This window comes from Euphorbia lathyris, chromosome 9, assembly GCF_963576675.1.
Source record: "Euphorbia lathyris chromosome 9, ddEupLath1.1, whole genome shotgun sequence".
In the NCBI taxonomy this organism is placed as follows: Eukaryota; Viridiplantae; Streptophyta; class Magnoliopsida; order Malpighiales; family Euphorbiaceae; genus Euphorbia; species Euphorbia lathyris.
In genome coordinates this window covers 47,726,605-47,751,972 of record NC_088918.1, presented here as the reverse complement: position 1 = coordinate 47,751,972, position 25,368 = coordinate 47,726,605, and the positions used below count along the sequence as shown (strand labels likewise).

At 39.0% G+C, this 25,368-nt stretch overlaps 1 protein-coding gene across 1 annotated transcript; it reads left to right on the top strand.

The window, feature by feature from the left end:
* The first annotated feature begins 1,776 nt into the window (after positions 1 to 1,776).
* Positions 1,777 to 5,809, top strand: LOC136206853 (dnaJ protein ERDJ3A). Its single transcript, XM_065998045.1, has 7 exons — positions 1,777 to 1,987; positions 2,475 to 2,530; positions 3,338 to 3,411; positions 3,722 to 4,251; positions 4,335 to 4,676; positions 4,987 to 5,334; positions 5,419 to 5,809. Exons 1-7 carry the CDS (start codon positions 1,901 to 1,903, stop codon positions 5,692 to 5,694), a joined length of 1,713 nt encoding a protein of 570 aa, XP_065854117.1. The 5' UTR covers positions 1,777 to 1,900; the 3' UTR covers positions 5,695 to 5,809.
* The last annotated feature ends 19,559 nt before the right edge of the window (positions 5,810 to 25,368 follow it).

The following is a 25,368-nucleotide window of genomic DNA, read 5'->3' as shown; positions in this document are numbered from 1 at the left end:
TATAAAATATAAAACAGTAACAATGGAGCTGAGGTGTCACTTCCTCATTTTTTACTGATAAAATATAAAATAATATATAATATATTAATTTTAATTATATTATTGTATTTACCTACAAAAAGATTATTTTATCCATACTATATCTAAGAGTTTTACAGAATTTAAATTAATCCCTAAAATCTCTCTAATTCTCTGCATATCTATATATAATATAAAACAGTAACGATGGAGTTAAGATGTCACTTCCTTATTTTTTACTGATAAAAAATAATATAATATATAATATAATAATTTTAATTATATTATTAAATTTATCTATAAAAAGATTATTTTATCCATACTATATCTAAGAGTTATACATAATTTAAATTAATCCCTAAAATCTCTCTAATTCTTTGCATATCTGTCTATATATAATCTAAAACAGTAACAATGGAGTTGGGGTGTCACTTCCTCTTTTTTTACTGATAAAAAATATAATATATAATATATAATATATTAATTTTAATTATATTATTATATTTATCTATAAAAAGATTATTTTATCCATATTATATCTACATAATTTAAATTAATCCCTAAAATCTCTCTAATTCTCTGCATATCTCTCTATATATAATATAAAACAGTAAGGATGAAGCTGAGATGTCACTTCCTCATTTTTTACTGATAAAAATTATAATATAATATATTAATTTTAATTATATTATTGTATTTATCTATAAAAAGATTATTTTATGCACACTATATCTAAGAGTTCTACAGAATTTAAATTAATCTCTAAAATCTCTTTAATTCTCTGCATATCTATATATCTATATACAATATAAAACAGTAACGATGGAGTTGGGGTGTCACTTCCTCCCCTTTTACTGATAAAAATATAAAATAATATATAATATATTAATTTTAATTATATTATTTATTTTATCAATATTATATCTAAGAGTTCTACAAAATTTAAATTAATCCCTAAAATTTCTCTAATTCTCTGCATATCTATATATATAATATAAAACAGTAACGATGGAGCTGAGCTGTCACTTCCTCATTTTTTACTGATAAAAAATAAAAAATAATATATAATATATGGAAGGAAATTGAGTTGCTGATGCACTAGTAATGTTTGGAGTCTCTTCCCCAGTGATCAATTGGTGGCCTTCGGCTCCTGCTTTTTGCCACAGGTTTATCAATGATGACATTTGTAGTATTTCTCACTTGCGTTTTTCTTGACTTTCCTAAACTTTTCTCCTCCCCATTCTTTTTGTTTGTTCTCCTTCCCCTTCTCTTGTTCAAACACTCATTTTTCGTTTATTAATATATTGCGGGTTTGTCAGATTTTGGGCCATGGGTGCTCACCCCGTCCAAGTTCTGTCTCGTCCCAATTTCTATCAAAAAATATTAACTTTAATTTTAATTATATTATCATATTTATTTATAAAAAAGATTATTTAAAATAAATGTGAAAATAAAATAATAATATTTAATTTATATAGCACTTTTATATCATTAATTATAATTATTAAATTATATTTTTTTGTTAATATTTATATGTTAAGATGAATCCGTACATACGGACCAAAAACTAGTTGATTAAAATGTGTAAATGGACTTCAAATTCACCAAGATTTATAATTTTGCAAATAATATAAGACGGTGCCTCGTTAATCAATTTCAAGAAATTCTATTGGTCAGTTTGCGTGGGAATGCGTCATATTGCCACGTGTACATAAGGAGCGAAGGATCTGGAGTTTCTTCACCCCTCTTCCGAATTGGCGCTCCTTTAATTCAATATTTCTCCTCTGTCTCTCACGGTTTGCTCCCTCCTAATATCGTTAGCTGTTTACGTATCTATCATATTCCACCCAATTCAAGCTTGCCTGTGGGTTCTACTCTGAGGATGATCATGCGCTTTACATTGTCGATAATCTTCATTTTGTCTCTGTTTCTTATAACAAACGACGCAAAAAGCATTGACCCTTATAAGGTGAGAAATTTGAGGTTTTAATTCTATTCAACCAAATTAAAATTTCCTATGGACTTTTCTGCATGTCCTCCTCCATTGCAGGATTTTCATTTGGAATTTGTTCTGATTATCATCCTCCTCTTGTAGATTTTTAATAAAAAATCCTCTGCTTAACAATTTGCTACATATCATCATCCGAGAAATAGAGGAAAATTTCAAATTTTTTTTTTTATTGTTTTACTGTTGGGTTTTAAACCAATCTATAAGCTGCTTGTGTCTTATATCAGTGACTTAATGAAATTTAAAGTAATACATGAGCCTTGGGTGCTATTCTTTATTTAATCTGCGAGATTGTGACTAAAGAATTGTTGTAAAAGGATTAGTGATAATTGTGTTGGTTTAGCTCTTTTTTATGGGATTTAAGATTCCGTTTAAAATTGTTCAAAAAGATTTTTACACACTATTTTTTTTTTTTAATTTTGCTCATGTTTTTCCTGTTCCCTCCCAGGTTCTTGGGGTTGAGCGCAATGCAAATCAACGTGAAATACAAAAAGCATTCCACAAGTACGTTCCCCCTTCTATTCTGCTCATAGTTTAAGAACTTCAATGCCATTGTTCTTTGAGTCCTTTTCCATTCTAGATTCATTTATTTATATGCTGCTGAATGTCTTAGAAGTGAGACAACTTTATTTGATTGTGTACTTTTCTTTGTATGTGGCATGAGGAAACTACTGATGTTGCTTTGGCCTGAAACAGCTCAAATGTCAAAGATGATGGCCTTAACGTTGGTTTGTAGAGCCACTTTTGGATTGGATGTTTCCTTGGGTCAATGAAGAAATTCTTGGTGTTTAATAAGTTATTACGTCCCATGCTTGTATAGCAAAGAAATACAGTATGACATGGTAGCACTACTAGTGATAGCCAGTGATGTTAATTTTTATTCTTCTGAGTGGCCAGTACATAGATACCCTGAAAATTTCATTGTATGCATCCTGCTTTTCTTGTTTTTGTTGCATGCTTTACAATTGGCATGTAGTATGTGTCACTTATTGGTGCATTTACATGAACTATAACACCCATGAGAAATTGGAATTCATAGTGTCTGGTTCGGATTTCTATATTAAAAGATTTACATGCGGAGTTCTATTGCCTGCTTTTGGATAGTCTTGTCATGTACTTATTCTATGTTCCAATTTGATACTTCAGTAGATGTTATAAGAGGTCTGTTTTAGGTTTGTGTGTTGCTTATAGTTTTTTTCGTCACGAGATAATGATATGCACAAGTGTAGAGCATTTAACCTGTGTAATATATGCTGATATTCTCGAGTCATATTTTTAACTGCTGATCTTGTTCCAAATTTTTGTCTGTAGGCTTTCTCTACGATACCATCCTGACAAGAACAAAAATAAGGGTGCTCAAGAGAAGTTTGCTGAGATTAACAATGGTATGTGTCTTTGTCATTTGGTAGCTGCAATTTCTTGATCAGCTGTACTATTATTGCTATCCAGTTCTGGTTGTTCACTTTACTTGAATCTTTGGTTTATTTTTGTTTTTGACGTTTTGGTTTTGCATTATTAAGTTCCAATCCAAACTAAAATGGCCCTTGAGAATATCTTCTGCATTTGAGAAGATATAACTACGGTTTCATAATTCAATTATTATATCAATAAGAAATTGGTTTGTTGTTTCTTTTCTGAACAGAATTGCAATTTTCTAGTTAAGGTATTTACTTTTTTTTTTCCTTGTCTCATCAGCATATGAGATTCTATCAGACGAAGAGAAGAGGAAGAATTACGACCTATATGGAGATGAGAAAGGCAACCCTGGATTTGGTGCTGGCTCTCCTGGTGATCAGAGTGGATATAGTTATTTCACAAGCAGTGGACAGGGACAGACTCGGTTTAGCTTCAGACCAGATGCATGGCAAAATATGGGGGGCCAGGAAGATTCCAAATCATTTTCATTTTCCTTTGGTGGTTCAGGTGCTCAAAATTCATTCGGTTTTGGCCTGAATGACATATTTTCCAATTTTTTTGGGGGTGATCTTGGTGGGGGTCGGTTTGGTGGTTTTGGTGGTTCTGCCAAGTCTCGATCTAGTTTTCAATCTGGGTCGAGAAGCTCCTCTAAGAGCATCAAGGCCATAAAGTCTCAAGTCTTCAGGAAAGAAATTGCTGACCAAGGGATGACTTGGCTATTAATATCTTATTCTCCTTCATTGAGGGGGAGTAATTATCATGAATCAATCGTAGGGGAGGTTGCTGACTCATTACAGGGAGCTGTTAAGGTACATGTTTGAAGTATGGGATAGTATCATTTAATTTTCCATTGATTGCTTCACGTTCCTCATAACTTGTTTTCCTTTTGCAGGTAGGAAGCATAAATTGTGAAACTGAGAAGTCCTTTTGTACTGAGTTAAAAATAAATCCCCAGCAAATGCCAAGGGTATTTGTGTATTCATACAAAACAAATCCCAGCGGTTCATTGGTCGAGTACAATGGTGATTTAGTTGCTAAGACTGTGAAAACATTTTGTCAAGATCATTTGCCAAGGTTTTCAAAGCGTATTGACCTGAAACACTTGGAGTCTTTTTCTGGTAGCTCTGAAACATTACCCAGAGTCTTGCTTCTGTCCACTAAAAAAGATACACCTGTAATCTGGCGTGTCCTTGGTGGCTTATATCATAAACGCTTCATCTTCAATGATGTACAGGTGCGTCGGAAATTTGTTTTTCTTTTTTCTTTTTTCATCAGATCTTTAAAGATAACTTGTTTGCTCTATAGTAGTCTAATATTAATGGTTTTAATATATTGGCGTGGAATTTCCTAAAACGTCACAATCTGGAATCTGTTTCATTGGTTTATCTTAGAACTGATAGCTTTGCATTGTTAATTTTGTTAATGCTGATATTCTCTGTGCTAAGAAGTTCATTGAGATTATGATGCAAGTGTATGTTGAGAGAAGTAAGAGGTTTGTTTTGAGGATATCTATGAGAAAGTACTTATGGTAAATGTTGATCTAGGTTGATGATGTGAGTGATCCAATGGTGAAGAAATTGGGAGTTGATGGGCTTCCAGCTATAGTTGGTTGGTTATCAAATGGAGAAAAACACGTGTTAAAAGCAGGGATTTCTGTGAAGGATATGCAGTCTGGTATTGAGGATCTTAGTTCCATACTTGCTGGGTTTGAGAAGAAGAATAAGAAGGTGGCAAGTGAGTCCAGAAAGCAGGAAGAGAATGTTGAGAAACAGGTACCTTTGCTGTCAGGGTTGAATTTTGATGATATCTGCACTGAAAGAAACCCTGTTTGCATCATAGGTGTTTTCAGATCTTCAAAAACAAGGGAAAAGTTGGAATCTTTATTATCTTGGGTGAGTTGTGCAATATTTTAAAATATAGTTGAGTCTGTCTTCCCCTCCCCTGAAAAACTGATGTTGTTATTTGTGTGGTACTAGATCTCTAAAAAATCATATTCAAGGCAACAGAATGCAGATACCATTTCCTATAGTCTGTTAGATGGCAACAAGCAGCAGAAGTTCTTAAATGCATTTGATAAGTCAGGATTGAAATCACGGGATATGTTTTTAGTGGCTTACAAACCTCGAAAGGGAAAGTTTGCCACATTCAAGGGCGAATTGAGTGAAGAAGAAGTAGAGAGATTTATTAGCTCAATTCTTAATGGAGATGTACAATTTATCAAGACAAGACAAAAGCCAGTGTTGATTAGATGAAACATCTTTTTTTTTATAATATATGCTGTAAATATAAACTAACATCCATGCTTGTTGTATATTTTGTAACTTGAAACTTTATTTTCCTATGGTTATACACAACTTCACAACTTTATTTGTTCGACTAAACACTTTAAATTTAAACAATTGGTTTTTTTTTTTAATAAAATTAAAAACCTGCTATGAATGTTATAATTTTCAGCAGCTGAAATATCTATATATATGTATATACACACAAACTAGTTTTACCTTTTTTATGGATCCACGTCATCATTTAGATGATACTAAACTATTTTTATTTAGGGTAAATTCCAAAAATAACCTCTGTGGTTTGATGTTGTTTCAAAAAAACCCTTGTGGTTTGTTTTTACAAAAAAAAGGACTGTGGTTTCACCGTTATCCGAAAAACGGAAAAGGACTTAATACCGTTAAAAATGCTGACGTGGCAAGGGGTAGAGTTGGAATTTTTTTTTTCTTTTAATTTTTCTTTTTCTTTTTCTTCTTCTTCTTCTTCCTCTCATCCTCCTTTTCTTCTCCTTCTCCTCCTCCTCCTCCTCCTCCTTCTTCTTCTTCTTCTTCTCTTCTTCTTCTTTTTTCTTCTTCTTCCTCTCTCTCTCTTCTTCTTCTTTTTTTCATCTTTTTTTTTAATTTCCAGAATTCTGGAATTTTTCCAGAATTTCTGAAAAATCGCCATCAAAACCACCGTCTCTCCCATCGCCAACGCCCTCAAAAAGTAACACAATCCGCCGTGGAAAACGCGATTACAGGTTTCGAAAGCTGAATTTGGTGAAAAATCTCCTGTTTCGAGCTGATTGGATTTCCGGTGGAGACGACGACACCGAGAGCTAAGAGAGAGAAGCAGAGGATTTGAACGCTGCTGCTACTGTCTCCACCAGTTGGTCCGATTTCGTTCTCACTAAGCTTGTAATGCTTGTTTTCTCCATTATTCACCTAAATATATTTAATAATTAATTAAGAACTCAAAAAGATATATAAGAGCTTTCTAAAAATATGAATGAATATAGAAGAAGACGCGAGAGGAGAAGAGAAGAAATTTTTTCCAAGAACACATATATATATATAATTTTACTTTTTCCTTAAAAAATTGAAGACGTGTGTGTAAGCTAAAAGAGGAAAAGTGTGGCTGCTTTTTAAGAAAGTATGGAGAGATACGAAATGACTGGTTTGTAAGTTGCCAAGCCTTTTCTTGAAGCAATATATTATAATGTTGCAAGACAATTGGAAAAAAAGAAAAAAAAAGAAAAAGAAAAAAACTTATCATTCTGAATGTCTAGAATTACAATCAGAAATCTCTACCTTTTCCAGAAATCTGGAATATTTCCAGATTTCCAGAAATCTGGAAATCGGAAATTAAAAAAAAAGAATAAAAAAGAAGAAGAAGAAGAAGCACGAAGGAGAAGGAGAGAATAAGAAGTAGAAGAAGAAGGAGAAGGAGAGAAGAAGAAGAAGAAGAAGAAGGAGGAGGAGGAAGAAGAAGAAGAAGGAGGAGGGGGAAGAAGGAGGAGGAGAGAGAAAGGAAAAAAAATAAAAAAAAATAAAAAAATTCGAATTTCTAACCTTACCCCTGTGCCACGTCAGCATTTTAACGGTGTTAAGCCATTTTCCGTTTTTCGGGTAACGGCGCAAACCACAGTCATTTTTTTTTGTATTAACAAACCACAAGGGTTTTTTTTGGAAGAACATGAAACCACAGAGGTTTTTTTTGGAATTTACCCTTTTATTTATTTTCATACATCCAAGTCATCATCATGGTACGATCTAATTTTTTCATAATTTTACAAACCTTTTTTATTATATTCCACTATACATGTTAAAAAGTAAGCATAGCCTTTACCCATGTTAAATTTATTACTCTTCCTCATTTTAAATTTATCATTAGTGGACTTTACTCTTGGGATAATTACTAATCTGACCCAATCAAGGACCCCAATTTACATATCTAACCCACCTTGCCTCAAAGTTACCAATTTAGACACTTTCATCCATTTTGGACAAAACTAACCTTAGTTCTATTCGATCAATCGATCGATCTACTCCTTCTTTTCTTCTTTTTCTTCTTCTTCTTCTTCTTCCGCTTCATACGCTTCTTCTTCTTCTTCTTCTTCTTCTTCTTCTTCTTCTTCTTCTTCTTCTCCGTTTCAACTTCTTCTTCGGTTCATCTTCTTCAATTTCTGATACCAATCGATAGCGATTTTTGAGATTTTTGACATATTATGTTCAATTTCCCGTACAAATGGTATATTTTTAGCTTATACGCTTGCTTTTCTCGTTGGTTTTGCCTCTTTCTTCATCTGTAATGGTATCGTTTCAATTTCCTCAATTTTCCATAATTTTTTTCCATTTTCCTCAATTGTTGTCGCATTTGTGACGAAATTCTCGCATTTCGTCACAAATGCGACAAGAATGGTCGCATTTCGTCGCAAATGCGACAAGAATTATCGCATTCGTCGCAAATGCGACAAGAGTTGTCGCATTTGCTACGAAATGCGACAACTCTTGTCGCATTTGTGACGAAATGCAACAATTTCGTCACAAATGCGATAATAATGGAGAAAAATGGAAAAAAATTATGGAAAATAGAGGAAATTGAAACGATACCATTACAGATGAAGAAAGAGGCAAAACCAACGAGAAAAGCAAGCGTATAAGCTAAAAATATACCATTTGTACGGGAAATTGAACATAATATGTCAAAAATCTCAAAAATCGCTAACGATTGGTATCAAAAATTGAAGAAGATGAACCGAAGAAGAAGTTGAAATGGAGAAGAAGAAGAACAACAAGAAGAAGAAGAAGAACAGCAACAAGAAGAAGAAGAAGCGGAAGAAGAAGAAGAAGAAGAAGAAGAAGAAGAAGAAAAAGAAGAAGAAGAAGAAGAAGAAGATCGATCGATTGATCGAATAGAACTAAGGTTAGTTTTGTCCAAAATGGATGAAAATGTCTAATTTGGTAACTTTGAGGCAAGGTGGGCTAGATATGTAAATTGGGGTCCTTGATTGGGTCAGATTAGTAATTATCCCCTTTACTCTTCCATTACTTATTAGTAGTAGATTGCTATTTACCGTCCCGAAATTACTTATACCACCTCTTATTGGACAATTTTGCCATTTTTCAACTAAAAAACTAAGATTCTCTCAAATTTCTTATAAATTCAAAAACCCGAACAACATTCATGGCTCCAAAACACGGTAGAGGAAAAGAACCAATGATTCTTCGGATAAGTATTATTTTTTAAAATTGAATCGAAAATACGAGTTTCGTCTCCGAATTTGGAAACGGTACTTGTTGAATATGTACTAAACGAGTAGTTCACCCATGTCAGCCCTAGGGCCAAACAGATGAACTACCCGTTTGGCACCTAGGAGAAACGGGTGATCCAACCATTCGGCCCTAGGGAAAAATGGGTGGTTCACCCGTTTCGGTCTGGGTCAGGTGGTGTGAATCACCAGCCCAGGCCCTTTTGCTTGAATTTGAATTTTTTTTATAAAAACTTAAATGTCGGGACGTCCGTAGGTGGATCCCAAATAGGAAAAACTACTATGCCGTGGTATTCAAGCGTGCAATTAATTTTTTTTGTTAACTTTTATTTATTTATTTATCTATGAACGTAAATTTAATTTAGACAAATTACTGATTGGATAGAAAAAATACTATTATGAGCACGAACTTTTTTCGGCCCTAGCGATGAGTTTACGTTACACTCTAGCTAACAGTTGGTGTAGGTGGACTCCACACGATGCGCTGTGCGAGATACGAGCTAAGGACCCGAGTCTCGTTTTTTGAGTCATTTTAGTTCGTTTTACTTTATTTCTATCAAATCTATTTTGATCTATCATTTCTGGAGTAAAAAATACTCGAAGTAAAAAATGATCTTCGATCGAAGACCGGTTCCTCGATCGAGGATGAGGGTTTTCGATCAGCGATCCTTAACGGTTTCGGGCAGTTTTTAATCAGTTTTCAAAGCAGTTTTTGTCTTCTTCCCACTACTAAAACGAAAGGCAACTGCCTATTCAGGGACAGAGACATTTTGCAAGAGAGAAGAAAAAGATTTTGAGTGAAATTAAGAGAAAAAGAGTGAAATCACTTGAAACTTGATGAAATCCACTTGAAAGTGAAGAAAAGGAAGGTTTTCTACACCAATTTCTACCAAAATACCCATTTGAAGTTTAAAACACCCAAAACACCTAAAACACAAGTTTTAGTTCGAAGAAACACGTTCATTACAACTGTTCTTCACTAAAGACGTCAATTCTGAGTTATTACACTTCCAGAATTGACCTTTTGGGTGAAAACTACTTCAAATCGGAGGTCATTTCGATCTAAGTACGAAAGATACCACATTCTGATCGTTGTTGTCACTTGCTGCTCCAAGTCTCAACCACGCGTTCATCGACCTACCCAACATCAAATAAACTGGAAAAGCGTTTCAGAGGTAACATCTAAAGGGTTTTAAAAGCCCGTTCCCTACTATTTTGCACTCTGTTTATTTAAATTCTGCATTTCTCCCCTTGTTTTCTGTTTCTGACACTAAAACAGAGGGTCTGCCCGAAAGATCTTCCTCGATTGAGGATACCTTCCTCGATCGAGGATCTCCCTAGATCGGTGACAGGAACTTTTCGGGCAGAACCCTCTTTTCTTATCCGGGTAGATTAGGATTTCTATTATTCGATAAATTTAATATATTTCCACCAAATTTGCAAATGAAGATAAAATTAATCTAGATATAGGGGTATTTTGGGTATTTCTATTAAAATCTATCTAGACGGCTAAATTAGGCTTCAGAATAAATGCATGACGCGTGTTAGATCTTAGGAATAAATGAGTCATATTTGATCGAGTCCGGCGTCGTAGTTTAAATCCGAAAGACGGGTCCCAAAGCACCAGCAGCTAACGTTTATTAGGGCTAAATGGTGCCACTTGTGAATTGATGTAATAATTTATATTTCAGTATTTATTTATCGCTTTCGAACGATATCACGATATTTAAATCAAAACTGGAATAGAAATATATGATATTTTAATAAAAGACAAGTCTACATGTTTATTAATCAGACTCTTATAAAAGTTTAAGTCCTGAGCCCAACTCTGAAGAGGTAGCATGTTGTGAGCCCGTGTGTTACCTAATTTTAATATGTTCTCGATCATCAAATTCGGGTGGCGACTCTGAAATAAATATATTAACCCAAAACATGATAAAAAAAAGGTGGTATAAAACATAAAAAATGCATGCACTGGATGGGACACGCTAAGTGTCGTCCTTAAAAACGGTAAGTGTCGGTGTTATGTAAAAATGGAACCTTGTTTGTCGAAAATCCATTTCTCCTCCCTCGCGGGAGTAAAGGGTAACTTCGGGTTCCACGGTCGCTTACAACTATACCATGGTATTGAAGCGTGCATTTAATTTTTTGTTGTTATTTTTTTATTTCAATTAATGCTAAATAGGAACTGTAGTTATTTATTTTTGTTGTTATTTTTTAGACTTCAGAGGATGACGGTGGTTCCGGATACCGTCATACCACCAGTCGTGCTGCCACTGCCTCCGCTCGGAGGATCCGAGGATGCTTTGGAGGAAAAATTGATTTCGGGTTCAATTCGTCAAATTTCAGTAGTTGTAGGATCGATTCATTATATCGTCTTCAAAATTGTCCATTTTCGGAGTTCCCGGTCCATTTTTCAGAAATCCAAATCTTACCTCGATAGAGAGAGAATATTAAGTTTTTGAATGAAAAGGGCGAAAATGTCCAAGAGGGGACGATCATAAGTAGTTTAGAGGCGGTGAATAGAAAAACCCTATTACTATTAGTTAATGCTTTTCTTTTTTTTAAATTAATCATTAATGGACTTTATTCTTTTGTTTCTCTTCTCCTATGCTTCTACCTTTTCCTTTTCCCCTTCTTTTGCTATCCAATCTACACAACAAAAGAAAAATTGAGGACAACACGTCGATAGGTGAATTTAACTCAAAAAAGATAATGGATCGACTCGAATTACATGAATCTAATGAAGATGGAGGATATGATCTGTCAAAACTTAACGCAAGCAGTTGATAGATTAACGGTGTTCGTTCCGATCAAATTGGGAGACGTAGAGTTTTCCCTACCGAAAGCTCAACTATGCTCTTTTTTTCCTTTGTTTCAAATTTTTATCCTTTGTTTCTCCGAAAGATAAGAAGACGACAAGCCCTTAAACTGATGTGCTTAAGAGTTGGAAATGATAGTTGATTAGTTAGCGATAACTGGTTACCTGATATTGCTTACATGTCCAAATCGCTGGAGCAATCCGACATCGTAATGAACCTGTAAAATAGAACGTATGTCAAAAGGGACCGGAGTCCGAACCCGCTCCGATGTCAAAGTCAATTTATGATTGGATCGGATTGAAGGGTATGAACTAGTTAAGAGATAGTAGTTAACGTAACAAACCTTATGCCAATACATATTTGTTTATAGTGTTTGTTTAGGTTTACGGTTTGTCGTCTCTTCCAGAATCCTTATGGAATTAGGATTCCTTATCCCTCAAGGAGTCTGAATCCCGGGAGGAATCATTTATCTCTTAGGATTCTAGAAGGTTCCTTTGTATTAGGAGGTTACTTCTGCTAGCCGTATTTGGACCGTAATCATTAGACTTGGGGTATCATAGACATGGGCCACAATCTTTTGGACTTGGGCCGTTGTAGACGTGGACCGCTAGCTTTACACATGCTTTTGGGCTTTGAGGAGGGTTGAGATGACATCATGCTTGTGATGTCATTTTGGATGATATCAGATGTCCTTCATTGTTAGCCTTTAGACATTCTTTCAAGATCTATTTGGAAAAAGTGGCATTATAGGAGGACTTCTTTGGAGATTTGTTCCTCGTGCTTTTTGGAATTGGGATCATGCCGCCTATTTTAGGCTTTCATTGCGCTAGCGTCTCTTATGAGATGTTTTGACTTTTTGATTCCTGTGTGTGCAGGTTCTAACATGAGTATGTTAGGGATTATAGCTAATTAATCAACTGTAGTGCAGTGGAATTGCGATGTAAAATTTATTTATAATCCCTTATTTTTTTTATCTGTGTCCGTTAACCATTAATTAAATAAAACTGTTTGGGCCGATTTCGTAATTAATTATTCAATTCCTTCTAAATTATGTAAGTTGATGGGATTCAGGTCGATTAGGTAATTTTACCAATTATTCTGGCTTGGATTTGTAATTAGTTTATTAATTATTTTTCCTGTCAAAAATTGTGTAACATTTGAAGTTTTGGACCGATTTGGTAATTTACCAGAAGTTCTGACTGAAATATGTAATTGTCCAATTAAATCAAAGATATAGCAGCAACAATTTCGTGGAAGTTGGATGGAGATAGTGGGGGAGATAGTGGGCATGAACATGATTAGTGGGGGAGAGAACTGTTGGGAGCAACCTTACTTTATAGAAATTTTCTTGCTGAAACGTGGAGCTTTCTTGCTGGAACGTGGAGCTTTCTTGCTGAAAAAGTGGAACTTTCTTACTGGACAGATTTCTACATATTTTTAAAGTAGAAATACATAATTCAGCAGCAGAAAATAGTTAGTGGAGGAAGACCGTTACAGAACTTCCTTGCTGAAACTTAGAACTTCCTTGTTGAAATGTGGAACTTTCTTACTGGGCACTTACCTCTATATTTTTTAAATCATAAAAGTTTTTTTCAGCAGAAAAACACTCTCAACAATCTCAGAACAAAACTCAAGAACAATCAACCAAAAATCAACTTAAGTCCCTCTCCATTTCTTTCAATTTCCAATTTTTAATCCTTTGTTCTACAATCTTTCTTTTTCAATTCCAAGTTCTACAAATTCAATTCCTAGTTGTAATCCTTCAATTTCAAATTCAAGTATTCAAGCATTTTAATTTCAATTCGACATCGTTCATACTAATTAAGCCTTTCTTCTTTATGGTTTTAATTTCGAACCTTTAAGCTTTTTGTCCATTTAAGCTTTTCAAAATCTTTAATTAGAAGTAAGATTTCATTCCTTTTGTAGTTTTTCTACAAAATTACTATCACGCCCACACAATTCCAAAAAAATTGAAACAACTCCGTACCATGCATTCTCTTTTAGCACTTTTAATATTGATTTTGGAATTTTGCAATTATGGCACCAAGTCTTCTCGAAACGTTTATCACTGCGTATTCCAGGCATAACCGAAGATATTTCCCACCTATTAGTAATGCCCAGTGATGCCGAGTTCTTTGACCATTTATCCACATACGAAGCTGCACGAGAAACCTTAACACGCAAAGTTGCTGTAAGTTTCTCTTTTGCATTTCTTACTCACTCATTTTCTGAATTCTAACCATAACATCATGCTTTCAGGATTTGTCTTCGATTGAGCAAAATAAGAATTTGGCTGCCAAGTATCATCAACAACAAGAGGAGATTGCTAATGAGGCCTCCATTATTTTCGAAGCTCTTAAAGAGCTGGATAATATAAGAAATGAATTGGCAGAAGCAAAGAACGAAGTTGCCAAGTATCATGTTGCAGTGGCCGAAGCAAAACGGCAAGAAAAACTTACGCTACAAGAAGCACAAGCTGCCAATGACTTGGAGCAAGTAATCCACGATAAAGATGAGATTATCCGAAAGGAGTTACAAAGGTTGCAAACGCTCCAAGATGATCATGGTACTTTGATTTTAAAAGCTGATAAATACTCAAGGGCAAGAAATAAATTTGAGCCTGACCTTGGTGCTTTGAAAGATAAGATGAACGAAATGGAAACTGCCTTAACTGTAGCAAAGTCTGAAGTTATCCTAGAGAAAGCTAGAGCTAACTTAGCAAATAAGGGAATGGCGGTAGCCCAAAGTTCTAATGTTGCTATATGCAAAAAGGTTGAATCTTTAGAGGCAGAGAAGTTTATAGTCGAAGTTGCTTTCGTGCAATCATTGAAAGATTTAAAGGAACAAATTAATACGACCCTTGAAGGAAAATAGACAAGCCTAGGCACAGCGGAATAATAAAATTTTATATATTTTCCTTTTCCAAGATCTCTTAATTTTTATTTCATATAAAGAGGGATAGAATGAAATACCTTGTCTGACGAACTATCTACAGTTGCAAACGAAGTGCCCACAACTCTTAGATTTAATCTGTGAGCCACGAACAAATGATTAACACAGAAAAGAAGAACTGTTAGTAATCAACCTTAATAATAGCAATCGTAATGACTACCTCTAAAGGAATCGACACGAGATCAAAGAGAGAGTAAGAAAGATAGTAATTAAGCCAGGATCATTTCGGAACGGTTCCTCTAGCCTCTTTATTTGTGTTGGCCGAAATATGCAGGGAGAGGGTCTATTTATAGACTTCTCAAACCCTAACCCTAGTTGTATTAGTTAATTAATTAATCAGAATCCTATTCGGAATAGAATTACTAATTAGATAATTAAATAAATACTTATTATTATCTAAATAATAACTAATTATATTTAGACAATAATACTAATCTAATTAGTTATTTAATTTATGTTAGGGATAATTAATTAGAGTTATAATCATATTAAAACCTCTAATTAATATTATCAGATAATCCATTAATTTAATTCACAACTGTAATCTAATTATAATTATTAATCAAATTAATTTATCCCTAATTAATTACAAAATTTTGGCCCATGCATTGACATCCCACTAATTACAGTTTCATCCTCTGGTTTCAAGTCCCATGTGCGATCCATTAGGTCCTTATTGCTACTAGCCGTATATAGCCTTTGAAATTTAATTCATCCTGATTAATTTCAACATGTATATAATGGAATATCGTCGCAAGCTGTTACTAGCAGAACCTAAGACATTCTCCCAGTGCAAATAAGAAGTCAGGTTGAAAACTTGATAACATTGAGATATTATTCCAAGGACCAAAAGGGATATTCACCTGGAAAAACGTCGTGTACAGATCCCCAAAGAAGATCCGGCGGGCGGATCTCCTTGATCCAGTTTGAAGGGATCCGCTGGCGAACCTAGGAGGCGAATCTCCTCATTCACCTGATTCGCCACTGTAACGGCTGAACGCCGACTCGGCCATAAAGACCATTAATGAGCTATCAATTAGCTAACCGCCAGGTTAAAGGTAACCTGTAACCGCCATTAATGGAGCATTAATGGAGACTTTCTAGTTGCTGAAGGTTACGACTTCCTAGCTATATATAGCCTACATCCCTAGGCTATCAAGGTACACATTCTCACATCCTTTGTCAATTTAGTTTGTTCCCTTGATTCACCTTACTGACTTTGGCATCGGAGCTTCCCCCCGTCGAACCCAACGACGCCCCCATAGGGACGGAAATTGATCAGAATTTCTCTGCTTGTTATCAATTGGTGCGGTGAGCGTGGAATCCTTAACCAAACAAAGGGTTTTTCGTTCACATTAAGAAACTATGACAACTGGAGATCAGAATCCCTCTTTAGGGATTGAAACACCATTAGTTACACCGTCTAGTGCTGGCCGCACAGATTCAACTACTCCTGCAACGCACGTCGAAAGTAGTATGAACCATGATGCTTTCATCAACATGTGTGCACAAGCAATCGGAGAGCGGTTTGGACCTGAGACAGGGAATCGCCTACGGTCGTTTATGACCCTCCCTCCGCATTGGAGCATGGCATCCACATCGGCTGTATCATCTTGGCCCTTGTTAAACTGTGGACCGGGCGCCCAGAGTTCTTCATTTCTCCAAGCTCACAACACAGATTCCATGGTAACTACTACGGCGGCAGTTGGAGAACGACAAATCAATCGGGAGTTATTCCCTGATGGCGCAGAAGGAAGTCAAAGGAATGATTCAACCCTTCCGGGCGGATCTACGGGTCCTGGATTAAATCTAGGTGGGTCCAAAATCCCGAGGCGCCCACGGACAAATCTCTCCCTTGGCGGATCCGAAGGGCGAACACACAAAAAACATAGGAAGGAGAAAGGTAGGCGGTCTAAATCACCTTCGCCTCGACGACCGAAATCCTCCCGTCGTGGCCGATCGCCCCCATCTACTGGTCGTAGACGGAGTAAAAGGCCAAGGGAGACACCCCATTTAAGTGGACCACCACCGCCGCCACCCCCAGGAACTGTTGGTCACGTCCCGTCGGGAAGCCATGGAGGGGGTAGTGGACAAGCTCCCCCAGGTGGGGGGGGGGCGGAGGAGGTAGTAGCGGAGGAGGAGGCGGACGCGGAAGCGGAGGAAGGCATTCGCCATCAGATCCATCATCTAGGTCAAGCTCTTCTTCATCTCCAAGCAGATCTCCACGAAGGGGTCGCCCAAGGGCGGATCTAGAGAATTTGAAATGAGGAAAATGCCAGGCATAATCCGTTCGCCAATAGAGATTCGCCTTTAGCAGCTTGGATTGAGGCGGAGGAAACAGATAGAGCTTTTAAAATACCTAATCTCGCTATATACACAGGTGTTGAAAATCTGGAAGCTCACGTCAGAAAATACCGAATACTGCTTAAACTCAATCGTGCCACCGAGCCGGTGCTCTGCAAAATGTTTGTCACCACGCTAGGGGGTCCAGCCTATGGGTGGTTTCAGTCTCTACCTCCGGGCTCGATAAACAGTTTTGATCAATTGAGCAGGGAATTTTGCGCTAAATTCGCCGGCTGTATTCCTCCAGTGGTTAAATCAGGGAAGCTTTTTGAGTTAAAGCAGAAGGCGAACGAATCCCTTCGGGAGTACGTGGACACTTTTAACCAATTGTGCATACAAATCGTTGATGTGGATATCTCCGTAGCAGTGGAATGTTTTGTGAGAAACACCACTTGTAAGAGCTTGCAAGAAGATCTAATTCGAAAGAAACCCACCAGCATGGCAGAATTGATGGAGCATTGTAAAGATTTTATCGAGGTGGATGACATTCACCGAGGATCACTGTCATCGCCTAAAAGGGACAAGGGCGAATCTCGCCATCGAGATAGAGACAAAGACAAGCATCAGGATTCTTCCTCTAGAAGCAGGCAAAGAGGTTCTAAGAACAAATCAACGTTTGTCACCTCTTTCACACCTCTCAACGCTTCTAAAAGTGAAGTCCTTATGTGGATCGAGAACAGTCAACACAAACGGAGCATTTCATACCCCGAACCAAAAGGGGGGGAGTACACCAATACTGGTAAAAATCCTAAAAATTTATGTAAATATCACAGGAAAAATGGCCATGACACCGATGCATGTTGGGAGTTAGCTCGGGAAATCGAGCGTCTCATTGAGAGAGGCAAATTGGATCGGTTCATCCAAAGTGATGGCAAGAAAGGAGATGGCGATAGATCCAATGAGGACCCAAAGAAGAAGGGAAAGGGTACCATTAATGTCATAGCAGGCGGACCTGGATACCAACCAATGCTGAAAAAGGCAAAGACCACCGCTCTTGACAGAACAGCGTTAAATCGCCCCTTTGCCGATGTAGGTCCTGAAATCTCTCCCCATGCGGATGCATTGGTCGTCACTATGGTGGTGGAAGGCTGGGAGATGAAAAGAGTGATGATTGATACTGGAAGTTCGTGCAATGTCATCACCAGAGGAGCTTTCGCCAAACTCATGATTGATCCAGTCCAGGTAGAGCCAACTGTGGTTGATATCCTAGGAGTGACGGGACACACTATCCAAACAAAAGGCCAAGTCACTCTGGATTATGAGCTTACAGACGATGATCAGGTCTGGAAAGGTGATCTGGAATTTTCTATCTTGGATGGTCAGTTAGCCTATAATATCATCCTCGGACGACCCTTTATCTCTGAAGTAGCAGCCCTTATCTCCATACGCCACTTAACGCTTTACATCCCCACGGCCAAGGGAGGTGTAATGATTAGAGGTAGCCAAAAGGTGGCCCAGGAGACATATTCGGCATCACTAATGATTCGCCCCCAATCTAAAGAAGAGGATGAAGAGGAGCTCGTCACAATGGCCTTGGGCGAGACAGAAATGTACCTTATGGCGGATGAAAAGCAGGTGCGAATGGCTAAAGGGCTCAAATGCGAAATTAAAGACGCAATCACCAAGGTACTCCGTGAAGCGGAGGATGTCTTCGCATGGAAGGATGAGATTCTCCCCAGAATTAGTCCAGACGTGATCACTCACAAGCTCAATATTGATAAAAATGCAGTTCATGTAGCTCAGAAGCGGAGAAACCATGGCCTCGAAAGGCAGAAGGTGATAGAAGAAGAGATCACCAAGCTCCAACGGGCGGACGCTATTGAGGAGGTGCTTTATACTCAATGGCTGGCGAACGTCGTTCTGGTAAAGAAGGTGGGCGGATCCTACCGCATGTGTATTGACTTTACGGATCTCAATAAAGCTTGTCCCAAAGACAACTATCCTCTACCATGTATTGACATGCTCATGGACGGAACCGCCGGTCACGCCATGTACTCCTTTACGGATGTGAAGTCAAGTTATCATCAGATCCCTATGGAGCCCTCAGATAGAATCAAGACCTCGTTCGTAACACATCAGGCCACTTATTGCTTCAAGGTCATGCCCTTTGGGTTTAAGAACGCAGGTGCCACTTATCAGAGGATGATGAACAAGATATTCGCAGATAGTAAAGGTGATAACTATTCTGTCTATGTGGATGACATGATCATTAAAAGCACAACCGTGGAAAAGCATGCAGATGATGTAAAGGAGGTACTGGATGTACTCCGATGCCACAATATTAATCAGAACCCGGAGAAGTGTACTTTTGGTGCGACGTATGGAAAATTCTTAGGGTTCATGATCAGCGAAAAAGGAGTTAGCGCAAATCCTGACAAGGTTAAGGCTGTCCTAGAAATGCAAGCACCAAGGAACATTAGAGAAGTACAACGCCTTAATGGGCGGATCGTAGCCTTGGGCAGGTTTATCTCATGTTCAGCTCGCAGATGTCAGCCCTTTTACGAGGTCATCAAGAAGCAAAAGACGTTCGAGTGGAATGAGGATTGTGAAAAGGCCTTCGAAGGAATCAAGCGGTTCCTCACGGAGCCGCCCATGATGAGTCGACCAATGAAAGGTGAGGACCTTTACATGTATGTATCGGCTACGGATAAAGCTGTGTGCATGGTCATAATACGTGAGGAGGATGGCCAGCAGTTTCCGATTTACTATGTGAGCAAGGTTCTAAAAGATGCCGAAACCAGATATTCTAAGCTTGATAAAATGGCGCTGGCTGTTGTCACCACGACAATCCTCCTTAGGCCATATTTTCAGGCTCATACTATGGTGGTTCGAACGAATATACCGATGAGAAAGGTGTTGCAGAAGCCGAACACTTCTGGAAGGTTGATGGAATGGGCAATCCGCCTTGGTGAGTTCGATGTGAGATATGAAAGCAGGTCAGCTTTGAAGAGTCAGGTCTTGGCAGACTTTGTGAATGAATTCACTGAAGAGGGGATTGATCATCCTAAGCCTCCAATGGAAGAGTGGACAATGTACACCGACGGCGCCTCCTCGGCGGATGGAGCTGGCATAGGCGTTGTGATCAAGGGTCCTCAATACATAAAGTTACGGTACGCAGCAAAATTGAATTTTCATGCAACTAATAATGCTGCTGAATATGAAGCTTTGGTATTGGGATTGCGCCTACTCAAAGAAATCACTCCCGAGCGGATTATGATCTATAGTGACTCCAAACTAATGGTCAATCAAGTAATCAAGAATTATGAGGTAAAAGATGATGTTTTGGCCAAATATGTAGCAGAAGTCAAAAAATTGCTAGATCACCTTGAGGCTAAAGAAACCAAATGGGAACTGATTCATGTACCCAGGGAGTCCAACACTGAGGCGGATCATTTGGCCAAAATGGCCTCTAGTGAGGAGAACTAGACAGATCCAGACTGTCCCTTCGAAGTTAAAATAGCTCCAGCCTTCGCTTCAGAGGAAGTATCCCTACTCACAACAGTAGAAGATGATTGGAGATCGGTCATTCGCCAATATCTGCTATGTGGAACTTTACCTGAGGATAAGGAAGAGGCACGACGGATAGTTAGAAGGGCGGCTTATTTCTCCATAATCAACGATGGCCTTTATAGAAAATCTTTCAGCCACCCTTGGTTAAAGTGCATTCTGCCGGAAGAGGGACAACAAGTCCTCAAGGAGCTACATGAGGGATCATGTGGGGCCCATGAAGCATCCGCCACCATCTTAAAGAAATCCAGGTTAGCAAGTTTCTACTGGCCCACAGCCGAACTGGATGCACAAAAATTGGTAGAATCTTGTCATAGTTGCTAGATTCATACGAATGAATCACATACTGCCAAACATCTCCAGAGGCCCATCATAGAAGGACGGCCATTCGTCCTCTGGGGAATAGACATCGTCAGACCATTCCCTCCAACTCGCCGACAGAGGAAGTACATGGTAGTGGCAGTAGATCATTTCACCAAGTGGGTGGAAGCCGAAGCTGTCTCCTCCATCACTGCAGAACGAATGGTGGAATTCGTCAAGGACAACATCGTAGGAAGATACAGTGTTCCGCATACCATTATCACCGATAATGGAACACAGTTCAACTGTAGCGAGTTCAAAACTTTCTGTGAAGAGTTGGGCATTCTAAACAGATTTGCCTCCGTTTATTATCCCCAATCCAACGGAATGACCGAAGTCACAAACCGGACGATCGTAAAAGGGATAAAGAAGAGATTGGGAGAGCATGATAAGAAGTGGGCGGATCAGCTGACGAGCATTTTATGGGCTTATCGCACCACTCCTAGGACGGCCACAGGAGAAACACCATTCGCCCTCTCTCATGGTGTAGAGGCTGTGATCCCAGTCGAAATACAGGTCCCAAGCGATAGAGTGGCCTTTTATTGTGAGGAGGACAACGACAAAAGGCTAAGGGAAAGTCTGGATCAGGTAGGAGATCAAAGAGACCAAGCCTATGTACGCATGGCGGCGTATAAACAACGGATCGCCGCTTACCATGATAAAAATGCCAAGCTTGTGGATCTAAATGTGGGTGATCTTGTGCTCCGAAAGGCCGACAAAATCCAGTCTCGAGAAGGCAAGGGAAAGTTAGGGCTCAACTGGACGGGTCCGTATCAGATAGTGGACAAGATTGGATCCGCCACATTTAAAATTCAGGACATGGAGGGCAACACATTGCCGCGCACATGGAACCTCCAAAATCTCCGCAAATATTTTGTCAGAAAATGAGGTGTACACACGGTCTTGAGTACTCTTTTTCCTTTAGTAAGCTTTTTCCCATGTGGTTTTTCTTACTAAAGGTTTTAACGAGGCTCACCTATAAGACCTGCTTGCTGTAATAAAGCATTTCTCCCATTAATAAACATCATTTGTTCTATTATCTGTGTTCTTTTTAAAGTTTATTGCAGCAATATCAATATTCCAGTCTTAAAAAGAAGGGGGGCATCCAACGCTCTCCGCATTAACAAAGTGTCGCTATCTCATAGCTACTTTTTCTCCTTAGACATAAGAAAATCTATCTTATGGGCGGATCCATCTCTGAGAGGATCCCAATCTCCGATAGAGTTAAAACGATCCTTGGACGCAAGGTCTTTACACTTTCTTACATATCCTTCCTAAAAAAGGATTCACAAGTCCTATGGGCGGATCACTTCACCTCAAAGACAGGTAGCAAATTGATCCCCTAGGCAGCTTTACTTCCTTCAATGGAATAAAACAGCTTCTAACCTTCATAAAGGTTCATGCAATGGAGTACGGCTGGCCACCTACTCTAAAATAAATCCTAGATGCCTATATATTTACTTACGCTAACGTAATGGTAAAATAAATAGCTGCCATAAAGGATTAAAACAAAGTGTACTTAACGATTTTTTACAAATCACAAGTAAACAACTAAGTAATAATGGGAGCATCCTCCTTTACATTATCCTTGCTTACGGTGCTTGCCTGGGAAGCCTCCTTCTCCACAGCCTTAGATACGCCAACCAAAGGTACCTCCTTTTCCACGGAAGATGTGGGACCAAGAGGAAGGGCGTTATCAGTGATCGGTTCTTCACCCGCCTTGGGAGGGCACTTCCTCAAGCTCCACTAGAGTGACATTAGTGGAAGGTTTGCTTTCTTCCATGGGTCCCTTCATCCATCTCCGAACATATTCGCGGAGGTATTCCTTAGCATCTGACATTTTGTCATATTTGGCTACGTCTGCTGGTTCGGGGACGGCGAACTGCGGATCTATAAAATCAATCTCGGGATGCGCCAGGGAAAAGTACGGCATGAGCAGTTCGCCATAATAGAAGGCTTGCTCACCCGCCGTATATTCAGCTTTGCCTAGGGCGTCCTCATGGTTCTTGGCGTCTGTCACAATCTTTTCTTTTAGCTTCTCGATCTCTGCGTCTCTAAGGACTAAGGCGGTTGTGGCAGAGGCAAGGTTCGCATTAGCAGAAGCAATGTTCGCATTGGCATCCGCTACCTCTTTCTCTAATTTTTCAATGGTTGCCTTATCCGCCACACCTTGAAGGAGCTCGGCCTCCATAGCACGTATGCGAGTATACATCTGTCAAAAACAAACAGTTTCGTTAAAAGAAAAGAGCAAAGGAACAACTTTCTCTACAAAAAGAAATCCTTTCTAGGGACTCACCATAAGGAGCTCCGTTTTCCCCTTTTGCGCATGAATGGAACCAGGAATTTGGTTCTGATTCCTTTGCACTTCGCCCACCTGACCCAGGGCCTCATCCAAGTCGTTTATGATGGATTCATTCTCAAAAGATCCTTGAGCGCCATACTTAGCGGACCAGTATCCGCCCATATCAGGCTTCGCCATCTGCACAAACATTCAAGGGTCAAAACTCAAGTCCAAAACTTGATGAACAGATAAAAATAAAAGGCAACTTACCTGTTCCATCTCCCCTACAGGCATGGCGGACTTCATGGCATCCGCCATAAGCTTAAAACCTCCAGAAGCTGCAGGTTTCCTCCTTTTCAGTGGCGGCTCAACCACCGTTGCCGTAGGACGTTTTCCAGTATCCTTTTGAGGATTTGCCACTTGATCTTTCTTACGCGCCTCAGCCTCTAAGAACTTCCTACGCTTCTCTGCAATAGCGTGATTGGCCTTAGATAAACCCCTGCCAAAGAAAACATTAAAGTAATCAAAGTTCAAGAAGAAATAACAGTTACCTTTGTCAAATTGCGCAATCTTGGAGTAAATGAACTGCTCCCCCTCTCAGCGAATCAACGGAATATCGCTCATCATGAAGGCTAAAGCGTCTGCGTATGTCCATGCATCCGCCTTGATCTTCTTCATGAGCTCCGCCACCACTTCATCACTATCGGTCAATATTCGCATATGGCCCGCCATGTGTAAAGGCTTGGGATTCCAAAACGAGGGAAAACCCAGTGATTCGCCCTCTTTTATCTTCACATAGAAGAATTTCTCATCCCAGCAATGGACATTGGACATTTTGTCACTAAATGGCGAATATACTCCGAATTTGGTGAAAGTGAGATAGGATTCGTACTTCCGTTTTGAGGGTTTATGGAAGCTCTAAAAACACGACCCGTATATACCACTCCTAAATTTGAGGCGAGGTAGCAGTCTAAAGCAATATCCAACCAACCGTTGGGATGCAGTTGGCTGGCCGTAATATCAAAGTAGGAGAGGATGTCCACCATCATCTTTGGAAGAGGAAGTCGGAACCCTATCTCCACATGACTGCAATATACTGTTAGAAAACCGCTAGGCGGACAGGAGGGTCGTTGATGGGCTGCGGCTAACTGAGTCTCATAATTATTCATCCAAGGGAAGCGATTCGCCAGATCCATTAGATCCGCGGCACTCATACGTGACGGAGTAGACTCCGCTCGAGGGTTCTTTTTCCTAGGTTGGATTGAAGAAGAGGCCATTGTCCCCGGAAAACACCTAGACTTAACGGCCGGAGCGGTACCAGAGACAGAAGTAGAAAGAACTGGATTCCTAGTGGAACGAGTTTGGTAACGATTACACGCCAAGTTACTAAACCCAGCTAAATTGGAGCTAACCGTGTCCTCGGAGAAAGAGGAGTTCTCCGATGACGAAGTGGTCCAACTAAAATCAACTACTATTTCAGGGGAGGAGGTCGAATTAAAAAGCTCCGAAGTTCATCTAGAAGATGAAGAAGAACTCCTAAACATTAAGAACAAATCAAGTAAGAAAAGATGAACTTACATGAAATCGAAAAGCTTTGAACTCTGAAATTCCCAGGAAAAGCTTCGAGCAGTAGAGAAGAAAGTGAAGACGAAATGAAGAAGAGAGAGAAAGCAAGGGAGAAAGAAGGACGTCTTCTCTTTCCTAGGACAGTGCGCCCGTTACACGTGTCACTCCTCGATTGGCATCGAACAGAGTGCGCATTAATACCGGTGTTCATGACGGCACGCGGAAGCTCAAAAGCCCTAAAGGACTTTAAGGGACTTTTGGGGGGGCTTTTGATAACATTGAGATATTATTCCAAGGACCAAAAGGGATATTCACCTGGAGAAACGCCGTGTACAGATCCCCAAAGAAGATCCGGCGGGCGGATCTCCTTTATCCAGTTTGAAGGGATCCGCTGGCGAATCTCATCATTCACCTGATTCGCCACTGTAACGGCTGAACGCTGACTCGGCCATAAAGACCATTAATGAGCTATCAATTAGCTAACCGCCAGGTTAAAGGTAACCTGTAACCGCCATTAATGGAGCATTAATGGAGACTTTCTAGTTGCTGAAGGTTACGACTTCCT